At 32.6% G+C, this 17,203-nt stretch overlaps 2 protein-coding genes and 1 long non-coding RNA gene across 4 annotated transcripts; 1 reads left to right on the top strand and 2 right to left on the bottom strand.

The window, feature by feature from the left end:
• Positions 1-679: 679 nt before the first annotated feature.
• On the bottom strand, positions 680-14,344 carry LOC116779746 (inactive hydroxysteroid dehydrogenase-like protein 1). 2 transcript variants are annotated; one of them, XM_061522278.1, is made up of 6 exons: positions 14,284-14,344; positions 4,420-4,542; positions 3,083-3,193; positions 1,839-2,059; positions 1,305-1,529; positions 680-1,215 (listed from the first exon to the last, which is right to left on the bottom strand). In XM_061522278.1, the coding sequence occupies exons 2-6, from the start codon at positions 4,478-4,480 to the stop codon at positions 1,111-1,113; spliced, it is 723 nt and encodes a 240-aa protein (XP_061378262.1). In that variant the 5' UTR covers positions 4,481-4,542; positions 14,284-14,344; the 3' UTR covers positions 680-1,110. The 2 variants fall into 2 exon arrangements, with proteins under 2 accessions (XP_061378262.1, XP_032530055.1); XM_032674164.2 differs by lacking the exon at positions 14,284-14,344 and adding an exon at positions 11,575-11,923.
• Positions 14,345-15,067: 723 nt separating this feature from the next.
• LOC116779727 (uncharacterized) lies at positions 15,068-15,762 on the bottom strand. The gene is made up of 2 exons (XR_004354213.2): positions 15,511-15,762; positions 15,068-15,244 (listed from the first exon to the last, which is right to left on the bottom strand). It is a non-coding gene; the product is annotated as an uncharacterized LOC116779727 (long non-coding RNA).
• A 270-nt stretch (positions 15,763-16,032) lies between these two features.
• LOC116779587 (ragulator complex protein LAMTOR5) lies at positions 16,033-16,626 on the top strand. Its single transcript, XM_032673941.2, has one exon. The coding sequence runs from the start codon at positions 16,181-16,183 to the stop codon at positions 16,457-16,459; it is 279 nt and encodes a 92-aa protein (XP_032529832.1). The 5' UTR covers positions 16,033-16,180; the 3' UTR covers positions 16,460-16,626.
• Positions 16,627-17,203: the final 577 nt, after the last annotated feature.

Here is a 17,203-nt window from a genome sequence, read left to right as displayed (position 1 = left end):
GACGAAGGTGATGATGTAGCAATGCAAACATTTATAAGTACCAATGTATATTATATTTTAAAAAATATCGAATTATTTTCTTTCAAACTCTTCACACTTAACATAAAAATGATAATTAATACTTTATGAGCTGTATCAAAGCAGTCTGACTGACGATAGTGACTCTATAATATTTTTCGACCTCCTGGATTCTTATGAGGCAAAACGATATTAAACTTTTTTCCAAATGGTAACCCAAAAGTGACAAAATATTATTTGTTGCTTCTTAATACTTTTATCCGGGCTTATACAAAGGACGCTGCTACGGACACCGGAATCGTTTTGTCTTTCCAGCTTTAAAACAAACTAAGTATTTATGAGTAAAACCTCAAATAATTTTGATATAGAGCTAATATCGGAAGGATCAACTATTATAAGCACCTCGTACAGCCCACGGCATAAGGTTATTACACTATAGCTTCTACTGTGGCAGTTTTTCCGAGACGACTTTTATTTAGACGACGGATCATTGACTGCCAACAAATATAAAAATGTATTTAACAAATTCTAATGTAACTTCGGTCGCCATCTTGAAAACACGTTTTTGACTGACATCTCAAAAAATATGAGAATTAGCACAAGGGTTGTTGATTGTTAAAAATAAAGAAAAATTAAAGAGAACTAAATAAAAACAGATATATTAAAGTTTATTTCTTTATATTTTCCTTATATAATATCACAACATGGTAACAGTAACTAAAATATGGCAAACTCAATGAAGACCTAACATTACGGCGTCCTAACAGCGGAGTATCAAAACTGTACATAAAAAATTATCATCATACATCAGTTGGTAATTTTTCCAAAACTTCGCTTTGACAATACAAGGACTTGGCCGTTTAGTGTGATTACGTTGATATTCTGTTAATGCAACTTCAACCAACAAAATAAGGAGGAAGTATATTTTGAAATATCTTAACATAATAACTATTGCATTCCTGTATAGCCACCGGCAAATACCGACAAATACACTTATTCTCAGACTTGTCGCGTTAACTGTTAAGCAACTGTTGCTAGTGGAGTCTTGAACGTCGCTCAACATAATATCAATTTCTACTAAAACTGTCTCGATCATTGTCTCTTGATCGCTCTCATGTGTTCCTCTCTGAATTCTCTGTTCATTTGAGCGCCGACCTTTATCCGGACCCATTCCGGGGCTAGTTTGATGAAGAAACTCTGGAACAACAGAATACATTTGAAGTGTTCGCTTTCTGAGAGACGTTTGTCAACTTTGCAACCTCCCTCGCTCTTCAGGACCTTCTTACCTGAACGCCATGGACCCAGTAGCCGGACGTAGCGGTGACTCTCCCCAGCGTGCGGACGGCGTGCCTTGCGTAGGTCCTCGCGTCGGGCACCAGCGGGTTGCCGGCCAGAAGTGTGGGGGAGAAGGTGTTCATCTTAGTGGACACGAACAGCGGAGACACGTGCTGCACCGTCACAGTCGGAGACACCTCCGCACGGAGCGCCAGCGTCAGGCTGCGCACGTACGACTGGACACACCAAGACATTGTGTTGACCAACTTGCTCCGTACAAGTAAAATGATGCGAACCAAACGTGTCACACATCACACGGACAAGTGACGTGGTCCATATGAAAATACATGCGGTAGCAACAGTCGCAACCTTATGATATGTAAGTCAGATATCCGATTAGATTTTCATCAGCAAGATGAAGACTATAAAAAGACTCAATTCATAATAATTTTGAAACTCTCACGACTCACGTTGAATAACGACAAATATTAATACCCGTATATATATTCACATTGCAGCCCGCTATATTCATCCCGGTGCAGTACCTTAGTGGCAGCGTACACAGCCATAAGCGGCAGGGGCTGCAGCTCGGAGCCCGAGGACACGTTGACGACGGCCCCCCGCCCCCGGGCCAACATCCCGGGCAGCACCATGCGGGTCAGGGTTGTCACCGCGACCACGTTCACACTGATCAGCTCCCAGGCTTTACTCACAGGCAACTCCACCAGCGGCATCGGATACTCGTATTGAACTCCGACGTTATTCACTGAATGAACATCCAGAAATATCGCTTCATTAAAAATTATATAAATCGCAGTGACGCGTAATCAGTTTGCGTTATTTGTGTACGCTATATTTTTGAACGAAAAAGTATAGAAAGGATATGAAATATGTTTATCATAGTGATATAGAATGTACCAAGATCCCTGTGAAGCAAAAAGTAACATAACCTTATTATAAGATAGTCGAGAGGAAGAATTAAATAATGCTGTTGAATGTATAAAATGGAGTAGACTAGGCGAAACTAGAATGGGAACGAAAACTATAGAAGAATATGCCGATTTTATCTTCTTTCACGGATCTGGATCAAGGTGAAGAGTTGGATGTTCAATAAAAAATACGTGGAAAATAATATTATGCAACGAAAAACTTCTTGGATTGAGTCGCGACGTTAGAATTACAAATATGTGAAAAACCTTAGGGTCCTTCAAATGCGCTCCAAAAACATGCAGAAAATAAAAATTTGGTCTATTTTACAATGTGCTTTATACTCTGAGCACAAGAAACTAGTTATTTTACTAGACTTTAATGCGAGCATTGGAAGACATTCTAATGTCGTATGAAAGATGATAGGAAAAGCCGGGCAGAACGTCCAATGAGGGTCGGGACTACACATTTACTAGAACCTGATTGTTCTGAAACACCGCGACACAGATTCTCTATGGCTAGAAGGTCTGCTGCATTATTTAAATTAGTACAACCTTAATATCATTTAAGGTTTAACTTTATTAAATTTAAAAAAATGCGTCTTTTTTTTCAAAATTATGTTTTTTCTGTATAAGTTATTATATCATAAACATATATTTTTAAATTCATATATAGGTTAAATGTCTGTATCAATTAGCAGACCATTAAGGCTATTTTATTTTATCTTTTAATATGGAATGACAGAGAGTTATCAACTTACGGGATGTTACGATACGATACAGATAAAACCGTTCTATTCAAATAATTTTTCTTAAATATCTTGTAAACTGTCACAGCCATATATAGTTCAAATTCAACATACCCAAGATACCCAAGGGCACATCCTTGAGTCCATTCTCAATGTTCTGATAAATCTCAGTTCCTTTGCTGAAATCTGCTACGATGATTTTGGTTTTCACCCCGTGCAGCTTCTCTGGAAAAACAAAAATAAAAATCGGTTTTAAACCGCAAAAACTACGAAGCTGTTGTAACCTTCTATCTTATATTATTAAAGAAATTGAAGATAATATTCCTGTAGACAACAAATGAATATATATAGACTATAGCCGATACAGTAATTGATGCGTTTTTCCCTATAATGCAGTTAGTGTAATCACACCGCTGATGGCTTCAGGACATTTATGATCAATATCATGATGTGATAATTAAAACGTAATGATATCTAAGACTTTCGCATGAGCACGTTTAAATCAAACGAAGACGTTTGGTCTCTACGCGTTTTACCTTACATTTCGATTCCTTTACACGAACCGTGATCTCGGGAAGACGAGATGAAACTCTCATACGACGGGATTAGTATGTTATATGTAGGTGCAAAAAGTATCCGAAGAACTTAGCTTCGTTTAAATAATTAAAACCTTTAATATTTGGTTTCCTGTTGCAAAATTATTCAATAATGTCCCAGCAACTTTTATCCTACGATCCTCGGTACCTATCTGTTAGGATCTTTGTTTCTTGCACGTGTAATTATTTCCAACGGCAATCCTAACCGCCACTGAATGATCCTGTTGATGTTTAAGAGCCACAATGATCTTATTAATTGGTTTTTCTTTCTTCAAAAGTATATCTTACATAGCCTGGACGCACTCCAAGCTGTGTACTTAAAATTATCATAAATTTTTTTAGTCTTCTTTACTCCTTACAATTTGATCCGATACTAAAATGGCGAAAACTACAACTGTATTCTTTTAGATTAATAACGTGTAGAAGTGCTGAGGTACATTAACGATTATAAGTGGTACATTGTAAAGGATACTGCTTGTAACATTGTAATGTGTTTATATGATATTTTTGTAGCTCTCCTGACAATGTCCCTTATTTCATGCAAACAATGGATCAAATAGTGTGCGCTTCATTATGTTCTAACGAGGTTTCATAGCTTACACTATAAACTGAACATGTTGCATTCCAACGTCAAAGAAGATACGTTTTAATTAGTATTTAGTTTGTATTTTAATAATCAAACCAACAGAAAGCGTTTCACTAGTTTTTTTTTATAATAATACGTTTTGCACCGTGTTAATCCTGAAGATTTCTCAGACAACAAATCTACATGTGTTTATTGGAATGTTGCGCAATTTTCCATATCTAATTCCTGTATAATTTCAGTATAATGATAAGGTGTATGCAAGGTGTTACCGATCTCCCTGGAGACTGTTCTCAGCTTGTCTTCGCTGCGACTGATGAGCACCACGTTCATCCCCAGCCGAGCCAGCTCGAGAGCGTACTCCTTACCGATGCCATCCGTGGAACCGGTCACCGCTGTTCATTAATAAACCATTTATGAATAAAACAAAATTAAAATACAACTTTCCCTAATAAGATCTAATACTCTCAGTATTCGTTTAAATGAAACTAATATTTTCGGGTTATTACGCGTTATTGCAAACCGTCTACTTGCCTGGTGGACTATCTTTTAGTATCTTAGAGTATCTTTTTTAGGTATTCTTTAGTCACGTGTTGGTATGACGTCATAAAATAACGGCTTTCTTTACTTTTAGTCGCTTAATTATATTTTATGTCTATCGACGAATATATTTTTTTATACGAATTTATAAGTTTCGTCATGTTTACGAAGTGACTTAGATATTTTTTCAATGTAATTGTTGTTTACAAAGTGAGTGACCAGGGTCCAGGGCATCCTTTTAGGCAAAAACTGCTCGTGTTAGGACACCATGCTCTTCCATTACATTTATCAATACTTCTGAAACACCTTATGGGCTACTCAGATATTAACTTTCTTAAATATTAGGTATAGCTTACATTAGTACTATTTCGAATTACAAATTCGTTTATAATCATCTTAAAAGTTTACTGATGAAAATTGAAAAGTGAAGTCGAAAACAATTGATAACATTTTAATTATTATTATGCATCAAAGGGCATTATATGAAAGTTGTAAGATCTGTGAATGTGTGCGTGCCTGTGTGTTTGTGTGTGTGTGCGTGTGCTTGTGTGAGTGAAGTTGGTGTCTATGAATTTGAGTTTCTCTGTCTCCTCATAATTATATATATGTACTTTAAACAGTATCAAGAAAATAAAGGAGACATCAAATTCCATTCCAAATCAAATGTTCATGTTTTTAATGTTATATAATTCAAAATAAGACACGCCTATTGAATCTGCAACAATTATTACGTATGATTTTTTCTTAATGTCATAACATTCAGCTTGTTGTCACACGCTAATTTTAACAAAGTTGCTTCAAGTACGCGAATAAGACGGATGTGTTATAAGTAGTGTTTATGTAAGCATTTATAGTCTGTATAAAACTTTAATATGCTTTTCACTTTAAGCAAGTCTTTCATAAATTTGCCTCGTAAATATTCCAAGCTGTTAATATGACGCTAAAAATTTCCATATTCCGTAATACAAATGTCCATCGGTTCTTTACTAATATAAATCAACATAATAATAATATCGCAACGTTATGTTGTAATATAAATTCAAATTACTTTGCCCTTAATTTTCATAGTTTTTAATTTGTTTATATAAACACGTATAGCCGCTTTATATAATACATTATTAGAGTGGCCATTTCTGTACAGATGGATGATAACAATGACCAATTCAAAAAGCCGTGACTGTAGATGCTCCCACCTTACAAACATAATATATTCCGCATTAAAAAATTATGTTCGCAATCTTCAATATTAATAATTCTAATTTTTTTTCTTTTTTTTTTTCATCAAAGATTGTACTCGGAAACATGTTACACTATACAAGTCTGTAAATTTTATTTAATTTATAACAATATTCTCTTATTTATATAGAGGAATTAATACTAAGTATAATTTTTTTTGTGATATATTATAAAGAAAATCATATAACATTTCCTTTTACCAGTAAAGTCTTAATTACGAAACTTTATGGGCATGTGTGAATGTTTATCACTCTTAGATGCAGCGACCGCTCAATAAGATATGTATGTACAATCTATGCCGGAAGTCCCGGTGTAACAGTTGTATTACGTATGAAGCCACGTGACCCCGCTATGGATGATGGCATAGATGTCGCTGGCTTACCATATCCATTATTTTAACAATCTAACAATCTCTAAATGTGCTGAATTCACAAATCCTTGCAGACAAAGCCGTGCTCATTAAATAGTCATTCATTATTGAAAGGAACGTTATCTATTTATATATTATAATAGAAATAAAAAAAATCTCTTTATCAAGTAACAATATGGTTGACAGTTAGAATTAATATACCATATCCAAAATTCTTGCTTTTAGGTTTCCCATAAATACTTTACATTCATATTATCGAACTATTTATACGTAAACATCAACAGCAAGAAGTGAAAATATTACGTAGCTCATTAAGCATGAAAAATCCCCTAAAACCTACACCCGGGCCGCAAGTCCAGACACTGTTGAAGCTCCTTTCCCTGTAACGCGATGGACCCGGCACCCGCACGGTGAATCCACGGAATGCTGGGAGGTTTCGTCTTTATTAATATTCAATCATTGTATTTTTTTTTTGTACTAACTGGCTATATCTTGCCCATTATTCCACCTGGCGATGGCTGAACCCGTAGATAGTAAACGCGCTATCGCAATAAAAGCCTATTCAGTCTTGCCATGAAGACCAGACATTGTCAGTGGACTGAAACAGAAACAGGCTAACTATTTCAGTCTTATGCTGTACATGTAAAAAGGTGGACGAGGAGGCTTTCCTCTTCGCTACGATGTAAGGAAACCTGAGACGAAAGGATTCATGACTATTTTTTTATTAACTCACTCGAGACTAAAACCTCGTTTGATGAAAAATCAAATATTTATATCGTTATATATGAGGCGTGTTTATGTTAAAGAAACATCTACGAATACCCATTGACAATAGCTGAGGAGGTTGTTATCACTGAAGTTTTAGAACAGTAAAAATTAAATAACAAAACACTTCTAGGTAATTACAACGAGGGTCAACGACTTTATCGAAAAACGAGAAATTATAAATTGTTTACATGATTCCTAAATAAATCTGATATCTTATATAGATACTCTTTAATTTCAAAATACGATAAGTCACTATACATTATATTGGTTGGTGTGGAGCCATTTCTTTTCAAGTCGGACCCACGCTTGTCTTCTTTTATGGCCAATATGATTATCACTAACTCAAAGATCTTCCAATCCAGGTATCAACATTAATCCCTATCAGACTATTCAGACCCTCGTATATTTTTAAAGCTCTAAAGTTCCAGTGAGTGTCAAATTATCGGTTCACACAATTTTAGTTTCTAACGTCCTGATAATAGAGACGTATTCTGTACTCCGTATGAATTAAATGTATTTAAATGTTATATTATATTATAGCACATAATGTTATATTGTTTTTGCGAGCGATTCACATTGAGTACAGAATTATTTCTATGAATAATTCAATAGCGTATTATGGAACGGATATAATAATATTTTTTTTATATACGACTATGTATATCAACAGCATCAGATTGTACTTAATTAGTACTCAAAAAATATAAATAATCTCAATACATTAATCTAAATGATTTTTAACGTAAATAATTATCCTAATAACTACATTTTATTAAATCTATAAAAACCCCCTACTTATGAGTACTGTCACTCGAGTGGGACACGTATCGAGTAATCATAGGTAAAAAAAAACTCACATTACTTTGGTACAGAGCTCTTTTTTAACTCATACACTGTTGGACCAATAATAATTAAATATGGCTAGGAACAAACAACGCAAGCAAACTGGCGTTCAAACGAAAAACACTCATCGAAACCGGTCAAGCCGTTCAAGAGTTACGACGCCACAGACAGACACAAACAGACATAAACACTGACATCCAATCTTATAACCATTATGTTATTATTACACAATATATTCTTCGTAAATTTTCAGCCAGCTAATTCTTAGTTTAAAGACTGATCTCTCGTACAAATACTTAGACAAAACATCTCATACATACTAACATCAAAAGGAAATTTTTATATCATATTTAATGAATTCCTATTTAATTTTAATGAGTGACGTCAATACAACAATACAGTACAAGGAAGCGAATTGTTCAAACGTAAAATAAATATATAAAACGCAAGGAATTATTACACTCTGTAATACCTAGCATAGATTCATGCAGAATACAAATGGACAATTAACTATATATCGCATCTGGATCCGCTATAATAAAGAATGTAAAAAAATATCTCAAGAATCACTATCACATACGCCCTCAATGGATACTTTCAATACATTCAAATATACAGAAAGAGACATCGAAATCAATGTCGTTTGAAGGTCAACCAGAGCAACCTTAGCCCGCCGCTGTTAGCTCGAATCATATCTTCATACAATTTGGGTTTTCGTAACAAGATGTCGCAACCACCAATTGCAAAATGACAGCTGGTTTCGAAACAAGAAAAGAGAGCTTTATTTGCGGTCAAATGGTTACCTCTCAAGCCACAAACTACACACCGACAGTCTGTCTGTATGCATACATTAAGATTCATATCAATTTTCCACACGATTATTATATTTTACGCAGTCGAATGACGCAATTAATCACCTTTGATATAATTATTTATTCCTTTTACAATTCTTATAAGAACTTTGTGATCTTACAAGATCGACTCTCGCATGCGAGGGTTAAGATATGTGTCTCAAACCGAGCAATTACAGATGTATGTATCTGGCCTTATTTTGATAATACTAATTTTCATCCGCGCTCCTCTTAGGAAGGAGTCTTATAAAATGTTAGCAATATAAATTTACTTGATTCACTATCATGTACAAATAATATAATCAATGTTGCTATATTAGGTATCTCAACATAATATTCTCTTTACTATGTTAAAGGATATTTCAACAACACTACCAGACAAATTCAAACAAAATGAAGATGAGCGTTGGTTAATGAACGCGAAAGGCACTTCTTCAGTTAAGCAACGACTTGCTTAGTTGCTACACGCGTGATGCAAACATAGACGTGCACTTTGACTTTTTGACAAAATAATAGCTTAGACGTTTTATTATATGGCCTCCTTAAAATGCAATCCCTTTACATACTTTTTTACATTAAGAAACTTATATTTGACATTTATCTTGTATATTTAATCGGTATCTATGATTTTTGTAACTACCCAGCTTATTTGCTGAACGAAAAAATGACCGAAGACATGTGTACATACGTAGTTTGTTACTATAAAATATGTGTGAAACAAATTCTAGAACTAATTCCGTTTCTGCATAAATAATAAGCAAAAAAGAAGGCAGTATAAAAAATAATTAAAAAAAAAACAGGACTTTTTTTACTTTATATAAGTTGCTGGCTCACGCTGTCACGAAGGTTTATCAGATTTCAATTGTTAAATATATTTTTTGTCTATCTTTAGTAGTGTAGTGCCTTACAATTGAAGGTGAACGTGGTTCCATTCACCGAGGCATCTTTACCTTTTGTTGATGACATATATTTACTTAAACAATATTTATCTCTCATAAGAATGCTAAAACCAATAAACTAGCTATGGAATAGGAAGTGTTTTATCGTTGAACGACGGAATATAAAAACTTTTTTTTATAGGAAAAAAAGGCAATTGAAATAACTATTGCTCCTTATGGCATTAGTCTATTAAATCGTCTATTAAACAACACTTATAGGACGCATTGTTATTATGACTACGTCTCCAAATATTCTGCTTCATTTAGACGTCACCATAAAAATATTTCGCAATAAATTAATGCTTTCGATTGTCAATAACATTTAATAGAATAACTAATTGGCAATTCATTTGCACGCTTTCCAATAACAGTGTGACGTGGAACCTTGATATCTTCAAAAGACTAGATAGTTTTAAGTTAATTAAATGAATTAATTAGTTGTTTGTAGTCAATATAATAAACAATCCTTTATATATTCTAATTTGTTATGCCGATAGAAAAACTAACTTTTACAGTAACATTATTTATGTGACAAATCGCATAGTATTTTTCAAACACAAATAAGTAATTGTTTTAGTACGATGTTATCTACAATACTACAAGTTTAAATTAACTTTAAACACATTTATTAAACCACATTTTTTCAATAAAATCAATCGAATACGGAACAACAAATTATTCGAAATGAAATTGCAGCGTCACAAGCGTAATAAAAAATAGCCATAATGTCAAATTAAGGTCAAAGGTCTACAGTTTTCATGCCCCTCAATTCATATATCGTCGCCTTTGGCTGCATATTATTTCTTAATTCTCTCCTATCTAAGTTTATTTAATTTTCGTTTTGCACAAAACTTTTCGAATCTTTCCAGACAACATTTCTCTCCACGTCACTTTTGAATATATATAAGGACGTAACAAAATTGTTTTTGCATGAGAATATGATCCTTATATACTTAAATAAAATATTCTATTACATTGACGTGTTACGGCAAATGAAGCACCTTTTTGATGACGGTTAAAATAAAGTACGAACATGAATATTCATTGTGGGATTCATTGCTAACATTTTTCCATAAATTAATATAAAAATTTTAAATATTCAATCAAGTTGCGCCAAAACAAAATACAAAATATACATTGTTTGTGTTAAGGTCTGTCATTAGTGTTACAAGCCTGTGCGTTATGGAGGTTGCCTCACCAACATAGCGTGCTGATGAGAGGTCAGTCCTTCTTCGGAATCTCAAAGTTACGATATTGAGTAAGAGGCAATCATTGATTGTTCTCGCCGGCTTTGCTCGGAGCTGTGTGTGATTTTAATGTCTTTTGCGCAAAACGTCGTTTATGAATTGTGTTATAATATATGGGAATATAATAAAACGCGAGACTAACATCAACATGGTTGCGTCGCAAGTCTTATTTTATTACTTATACATTAATAAATCGTCTCGATTTAAATTACAAATAGTTTTTCAAGCATTTGTAACTTATTACTTTGATATAAATAATATGGGAGATAAGGTTTCTTGTTTGGTGATAATAAACTTGATATTAAATGTATTTAAACTGTGAGGAATTAATCATTGTTTTAGTATTTTGGACTTCCTTCCTTTTCGATTTACACATACTTAGTTAATTAAAAATTTTATTTAATGTATTTTTTATAACGTTTATTGTATATATATTATTACACGATGCTAATGCATTACTGGTGCTATGACTTATTATCTATATAGATCACAGAAATGTATTCTACAGAAACCAGTATTTGAACGGAGAAATGTAAAGCTTGCATGTTAAGCGGGTAAATATGTCAAAGGCGACAATTTCAAAGGTGAATGCTCGAGTTCACCAAAATAGGGATTGTTTGTGAGGTTCACTTACCAGCCCAAGGTCCGAACCTCTTTGACAAGGGTAACACTTCTGTGGGTATGAAATAAGGTGTTAAATATGACGTTATCAGTTCCAAAACGCTCCACAGGGAATCAATCAAAAACACGGCCACCGTTATCGCGCCTATCACAGCTAAACAAATAAATCCTAACATTTTTCTATATAATAACAACGATGCTGTGCGTAAGGAAGTTCATTCAAGTTTTAATAAACACGAGAACGCGTCATCACGCTATGAATTCAAAACAAGCACTACCAGACACTAGTGCGGAGTGCCATACTAGCGGTTCAACGGTTGCTGTCAACACAACATACAACAGCTGACAATCTATGACCGCACAGCCGTCAGCCACTGGCAGTCCGCGATGACTACAGATTAAATATTAATCTATTTATAATATACATATAAATATATATTATGCTAAGGCATTTTTAAATCTTCCTTTGGAAACGTCAAAAATTTTGTATAAAATTATATACACGAACTATATTTAGATGACATTATCAAAAGTATAACCCCCATTGAAATTATTGTAGTATGTTAGAATTTTCCCTATAAATGAGGTTTCACTAATTTTCCACAACTTTTTTATATTTTTAGAATTAGTAAGTTAATTTTTCTGTATTATAGTTTTTCCATAATTAGTTACCAGTGAAAAATATATGATGTGTTGTGTGATGAAGTGTAATTCTGGAATTTATAGTGAGGATAGGAAGAGGAAATTGTATGCTTTTCAAATTGAGAACAATGCTTTGAATTATTGTATAAATATGGTTATTAAATGAAAGCTGTTCAACATTTTCATAAAAATGTTGTAGGACTTAGAGACAAGTTATAAAAAAGTTATGATACAGAATTGAAATAAAAGTAACATTAATTAATTAAAATAATACTGATATTCGATACAAAGTCAAATTTTATTAAAATATTATAACTTATGTGAATATGATGCCCTTATGTAGCCACGTTTATTACATGATAATACTAATAATGTCTGAAATCAAATACAAATACCAGGTCTCAAGTTTCCAACAACTGAAACCATTTTATACTACATTTACACTCTCGCCTCGTACCTCGTCTTGTGCTTCGTCTCGTATCACAGCTTCCACCTCGAGTTATTGATCGTAAATGAGTGTCTGTTTACATTCTCGTGGTAAGTTCATGTGTTCAAGATAGCCAGAATGGACGACGTCGAATTGTTAGCCGCAACAAGTCCTTTATGGGTTAAAAAATCAATCAATTCAGTCAATTTTGATTTATCTGCACGGCACCAAGTTGAAAACTTTAATGAAGCGAGAGAGTGAATGTAAACACCACGCTCGCGTTTGTTGCAAGGTCCATATTTGACTCATGCCCAAATTACCGCTCCGGATGCGAGCGCTGCGAGACGCGAGACGAGACGCGAGGCGCGATCGACTATTTACTCTCTTACCTTGTGCTTCGGCTCATGCCTCGTCTCGCAACTCGTACGCGAGTGTAAATCTATTATTAGACCATGACTCTTCCGAATTTCCTCTAAAATAAGGAATCTCAGGCAGCTTCAGAGATTAAACAATATTTATCCGTTAATGCTAAGCTACATACTAATATGTTTTGCAAATTGATTATTATACATACAACTATTTCCTTATCGGTTCCACGACTTTTGCTATTGATCATTGCTTACAGAAACGACAGAGTCCAAAACCGAGGTCCAATTTATAAAATAAGTATAGATTAGTCTTTTAAAGCTTTTTCAACTAAATTTAACCATACATTTGAATAGTTAAAGTATTTTTTTTTAATTACACTAGTCGAAATGACAACGCATATACTTACTTATATTTGGAAAAGCATTTTGCATTGCATTGCATCAAAACATTCGTTGATTTTTGGTTTCCTAAAGAATGTATCAGTGTTTAGGATGGATATCAGTTTTTAATAGAATGAAATTGAGAAAGTCACAATTAAGAGAAACGTAGGTAAATTTTAATTAACCTTAGGATTTGGAACAAATTTTTTCATTATAATTATTGGTACTATTATATGTAATTCACTATCAAAGTATTTGTATTTTTCTTAAATCCTCGTAAATGTTATATCATATCTTTTATTATATAATGTTTATAAGCAGACTATTCTGAGTTCTTATATGTGCACGTATTTACTAATAATAAAGTCATTTTCATTTGCCTTGTCCTTTAAAGCCAATGAGCTATTTTTAGTTAAGACCAATTGACGTTTTAATGGGAATTATTTGATCCGTGATCGGTATCATGTCAGTTTGCAGAAACAATACAGGTATTTATTAATGTTCTTTGGCCTACGTGCGATTCTCATTAATAAAGCGCATATGTTATTTATCGACACTATCTAATTGCTTATATAATATTCGTAATGAACCTTTACTCATACAAAACATCTTTTTCCTATCATCAAACGAACATCAGCAAAATAATTACTAGTATCTTATTCTATCAACATGAGTATTGCTTCTATTAAAGTTATGCAGTTCTTTTGTAGTTTCAAACTATAATTTCTAGAACAGTATATATTTATTTATACTACATGTTTTAGTTCTGACAGAGCCTTCATGTCTGTTTCGCGATGTTCATTACGTCACTCGTGCGACACACGTTCGTCCAGCTTTTAACGTTTTATTTCACTGAATTATAATTTAATTGTTACTCACGGTGTACTCTACCGCTAATACTTACATGGGTAACGGATGACAATCGATTCGCTTTCACGATCACCAATAATTACTACTTATGATTTGGCTGATCGGACGTCCCTTGTATCATTTACAAGACTAAACTCAGAAATTAAACGTTGAGAAATAAAGAAAGCTTGCTTTTTAATAGTATATCTCCTTTGTACATATATAGACAAAATATTATTACAGGCTCGATTATTTCATTTTCTACTTTGGTTCATGAAACACATAAATAAAACAAATGTATCACAAAATAACTTATTATATATAAAAATGCCTTTATTTATATTACGTAAACGTTTTATAATATAATTATTATCTGAATGCATTAACATATTGTTTTCAGAAGCAGCTCAATTTTATTTATTTAACGCAAAAGTTTCAGAAGTTAATATATGAATTAATCTTATAAAAGTTAACGGCCATTTGTGTATTTGTTTCGTAAAACTGCTATTCATTAGTCCTTCGTTGTATAAAATAGCTGCTAATAACAGCAATTGATAAAGAACAATGTCAATTGTCAACACGATCTTGTTACAATAAATACTTAGAACTGAAGTATTTTTTTTTTTTCATCTTTACATATCATGACAATCTATAAAACATTGAATCGTTTAATTATCCGTTATTTTCATAAAAATGTTGTCTGTCATCAGACATGTAAGTAATATAATATATAACACTTAATGGTCTACACCTGATCTAAAAAAGGTATTAAATAACTATGTAGAAAGCTTGCATACGAGCGATGAACTCTGTACGTGAAAGGGAAAATGAAAGTATCGTTTGAGGTTTAAAATTGCGCAACATTTCCATATTACGAATATTTATTTATTAAATAATATTTATTACATAATTTTTAACATATCATATCAAAACCACGTTACTTGTGTCCTTTGGAGTGTCTTGTAAGTTAGTATGAAATGGAGATATAACAGTCTTCTTCACGTCTTTAATAATAGCTGAAATATATATTTTTTATATTACTTATATATATATATATATATATATAATTACTATATTTATTAATTATAATAATCTAACTAGACGTGGTTTGTTTTGAAATGTTATGAAGGTATTGAAAACTTAATATTAACATTTGATTAACATCGAATTTTTTGTGCCTCCGAATAATAATAATAAAATTTAAATCAAACACAGCTAGTTAGTGTTATTTGTACAAAAAGATTACGCAATATAATAAAAACAAGTTTATTAGCATACTCACACTTTGTAAAATGTTCGCTTTTAAACTTATACTGGTTTTTTAAAAAAATACAAATCCCAATTGATCCTAGTACTGACAGAGTGATAAACAGCAAGTAGAATAAAAATTGAAACATTGTTGACAGTCGTCTCGACAGACAAGACTTTACTAAAAGAGACACTCCCATTGCATGCACCGGTTTTGCATTGTGCCATAATGAGTTTTAAAAAATATCTTTTTTTCTTCAATATGAAGCTAACTTAATATTTTTAGATTATCATTCTAGAATGACTGATCCTACTCTATATTGAACTGTAACGGATAGATCCTTAATATCATTACTAAACTTTCATAATTAACTGATTGAAAGTTTAAATTTATTCAAAGATACTATTACGATATTAATGATTTTAATTTCTTCGATTTAACAAATTAATTACATCTCTTTTAACCTATTCCAAGTATTGGGAAATTAAGTTGTTTAAAAATTACAGTCCTCTTTTCTGAACGTTAGGTATCAGCTGTCATTTTTAGTAACTTTCTGACATTAGTGAGCTGACATTCCGATTAGAAAGAAAATAATAATATTTCAACGCAAAGTGTAATCTTGGGATTGCAGTTATAAACTAGCATTTAACTCGTAATAACTTGCTATATTAATTTCCTCAGTCAATAATAAAGTATCATAAATATGGAGAAAGAATTAGATAAAGTGGTGGAAGAGATTATGTCGACACCAAATGTGAATGGCTGTTTGGTTGCGGATCATCAGGGACTTTGTTTGGCATCCAAAGGTTCAGCTCATGTGGACTCAGCAGGTATAATTGTGGCAATATCGGAACAAGCGTGTAAGATTCAACCGAATTTAAAACCGCCCACTGTCTGCTTAGAAACCGACAACAAGATATGTTTGATTCAGAGACACGGGACGATCACTGGTGCGATTTTTAAACAAAAAGGCGCAGCCTAAACATAGTATAATCAAGTTATGATATGCGAGTGTGCCGTGAGGCAATAATGTATATTTATGAATTAAAAAGTGCTAACCCTTTGTTATCTATGCATATATTATATTTACAGTTGTTACGTTTGTAAATACTTAAGTCAGAAATAAACCTGGTTTCCTTTAAAATTGTACTGTTGATTGATATTTTAACTCTATTTATTTCCTTTATAATGGTTATAAAACATGTGAAGAAATCTTAATAGTCCTATTTTTTATTTCGAGTTACAAATTATGTATCCAATAAGGCCTGTAGGTTAAATAATATTTACTTCTTCTATTTGCTGACTACATGCTTCAATTTCAGCAAATGGACAGTGAATAACAAATATATTAGTGTTTGTTATCCATTTGGAAGGAAAAAAATAACTAAGAGAATTATTTGTATGGAATGGAATAAAAAATATAAATTATTCTATTTATAAATATTAAGAGAATATATATCATGATTCAACGGCTTGTGAAAAATAAATTTTTAATATTGTCACTTCTAACTCCTCATAGCTCACTCACATATTAAATTAATAGCTTTTTTAAGTCCAGTCAAAAAAAGTCACACTTCATGTTTCAATAAATATATACATATATTATAGAACATTATTTAAACCGTTGCATTTAAAAGCAAAACATCTAACATAAAAGTACAAAGATGCTTTATACAAAATTAAAAAATGGCAGATATTTTAAAAGTTCACAGACCTCATTTAAGTA

This window comes from Danaus plexippus, chromosome 2 (genome assembly GCF_018135715.1).
Source record: "Danaus plexippus chromosome 2, MEX_DaPlex, whole genome shotgun sequence".
Classification (NCBI taxonomy): domain Eukaryota; kingdom Metazoa; phylum Arthropoda; class Insecta; order Lepidoptera; family Nymphalidae; genus Danaus; species Danaus plexippus.
Note: the sequence above shows the minus strand (reverse complement) of the source record. Positions and strands in the feature narration are given on the sequence as shown.

Coding starts and splice junctions, on each gene's coding strand:
- LOC116779746 (XM_032674164.2), bottom strand. CDS start 11,737: ATGTTAGGATTTATTTGTTTAGCTGTGATAGGCGCGATAACGGTGGCC. Junction 4,543..11,574: donor GAGGTTCGGACCTTGGGCTG/GTAAGTGAACCT, acceptor ATTAATGAACAG/CGGTGACCGGTTCCACGGAT. Junction 1,216..1,304: donor ACTGGGTCCATGGCGTTCAG/GTAAGAAGGTCC, acceptor CTGTTGTTCCAG/AGTTTCTTCATCAAACTAGC.
- LOC116779587 (XM_032673941.2), top strand. CDS start 16,181: ATGGAGAAAGAATTAGATAAAGTGGTGGAAGAGATTATGTCGACACCA.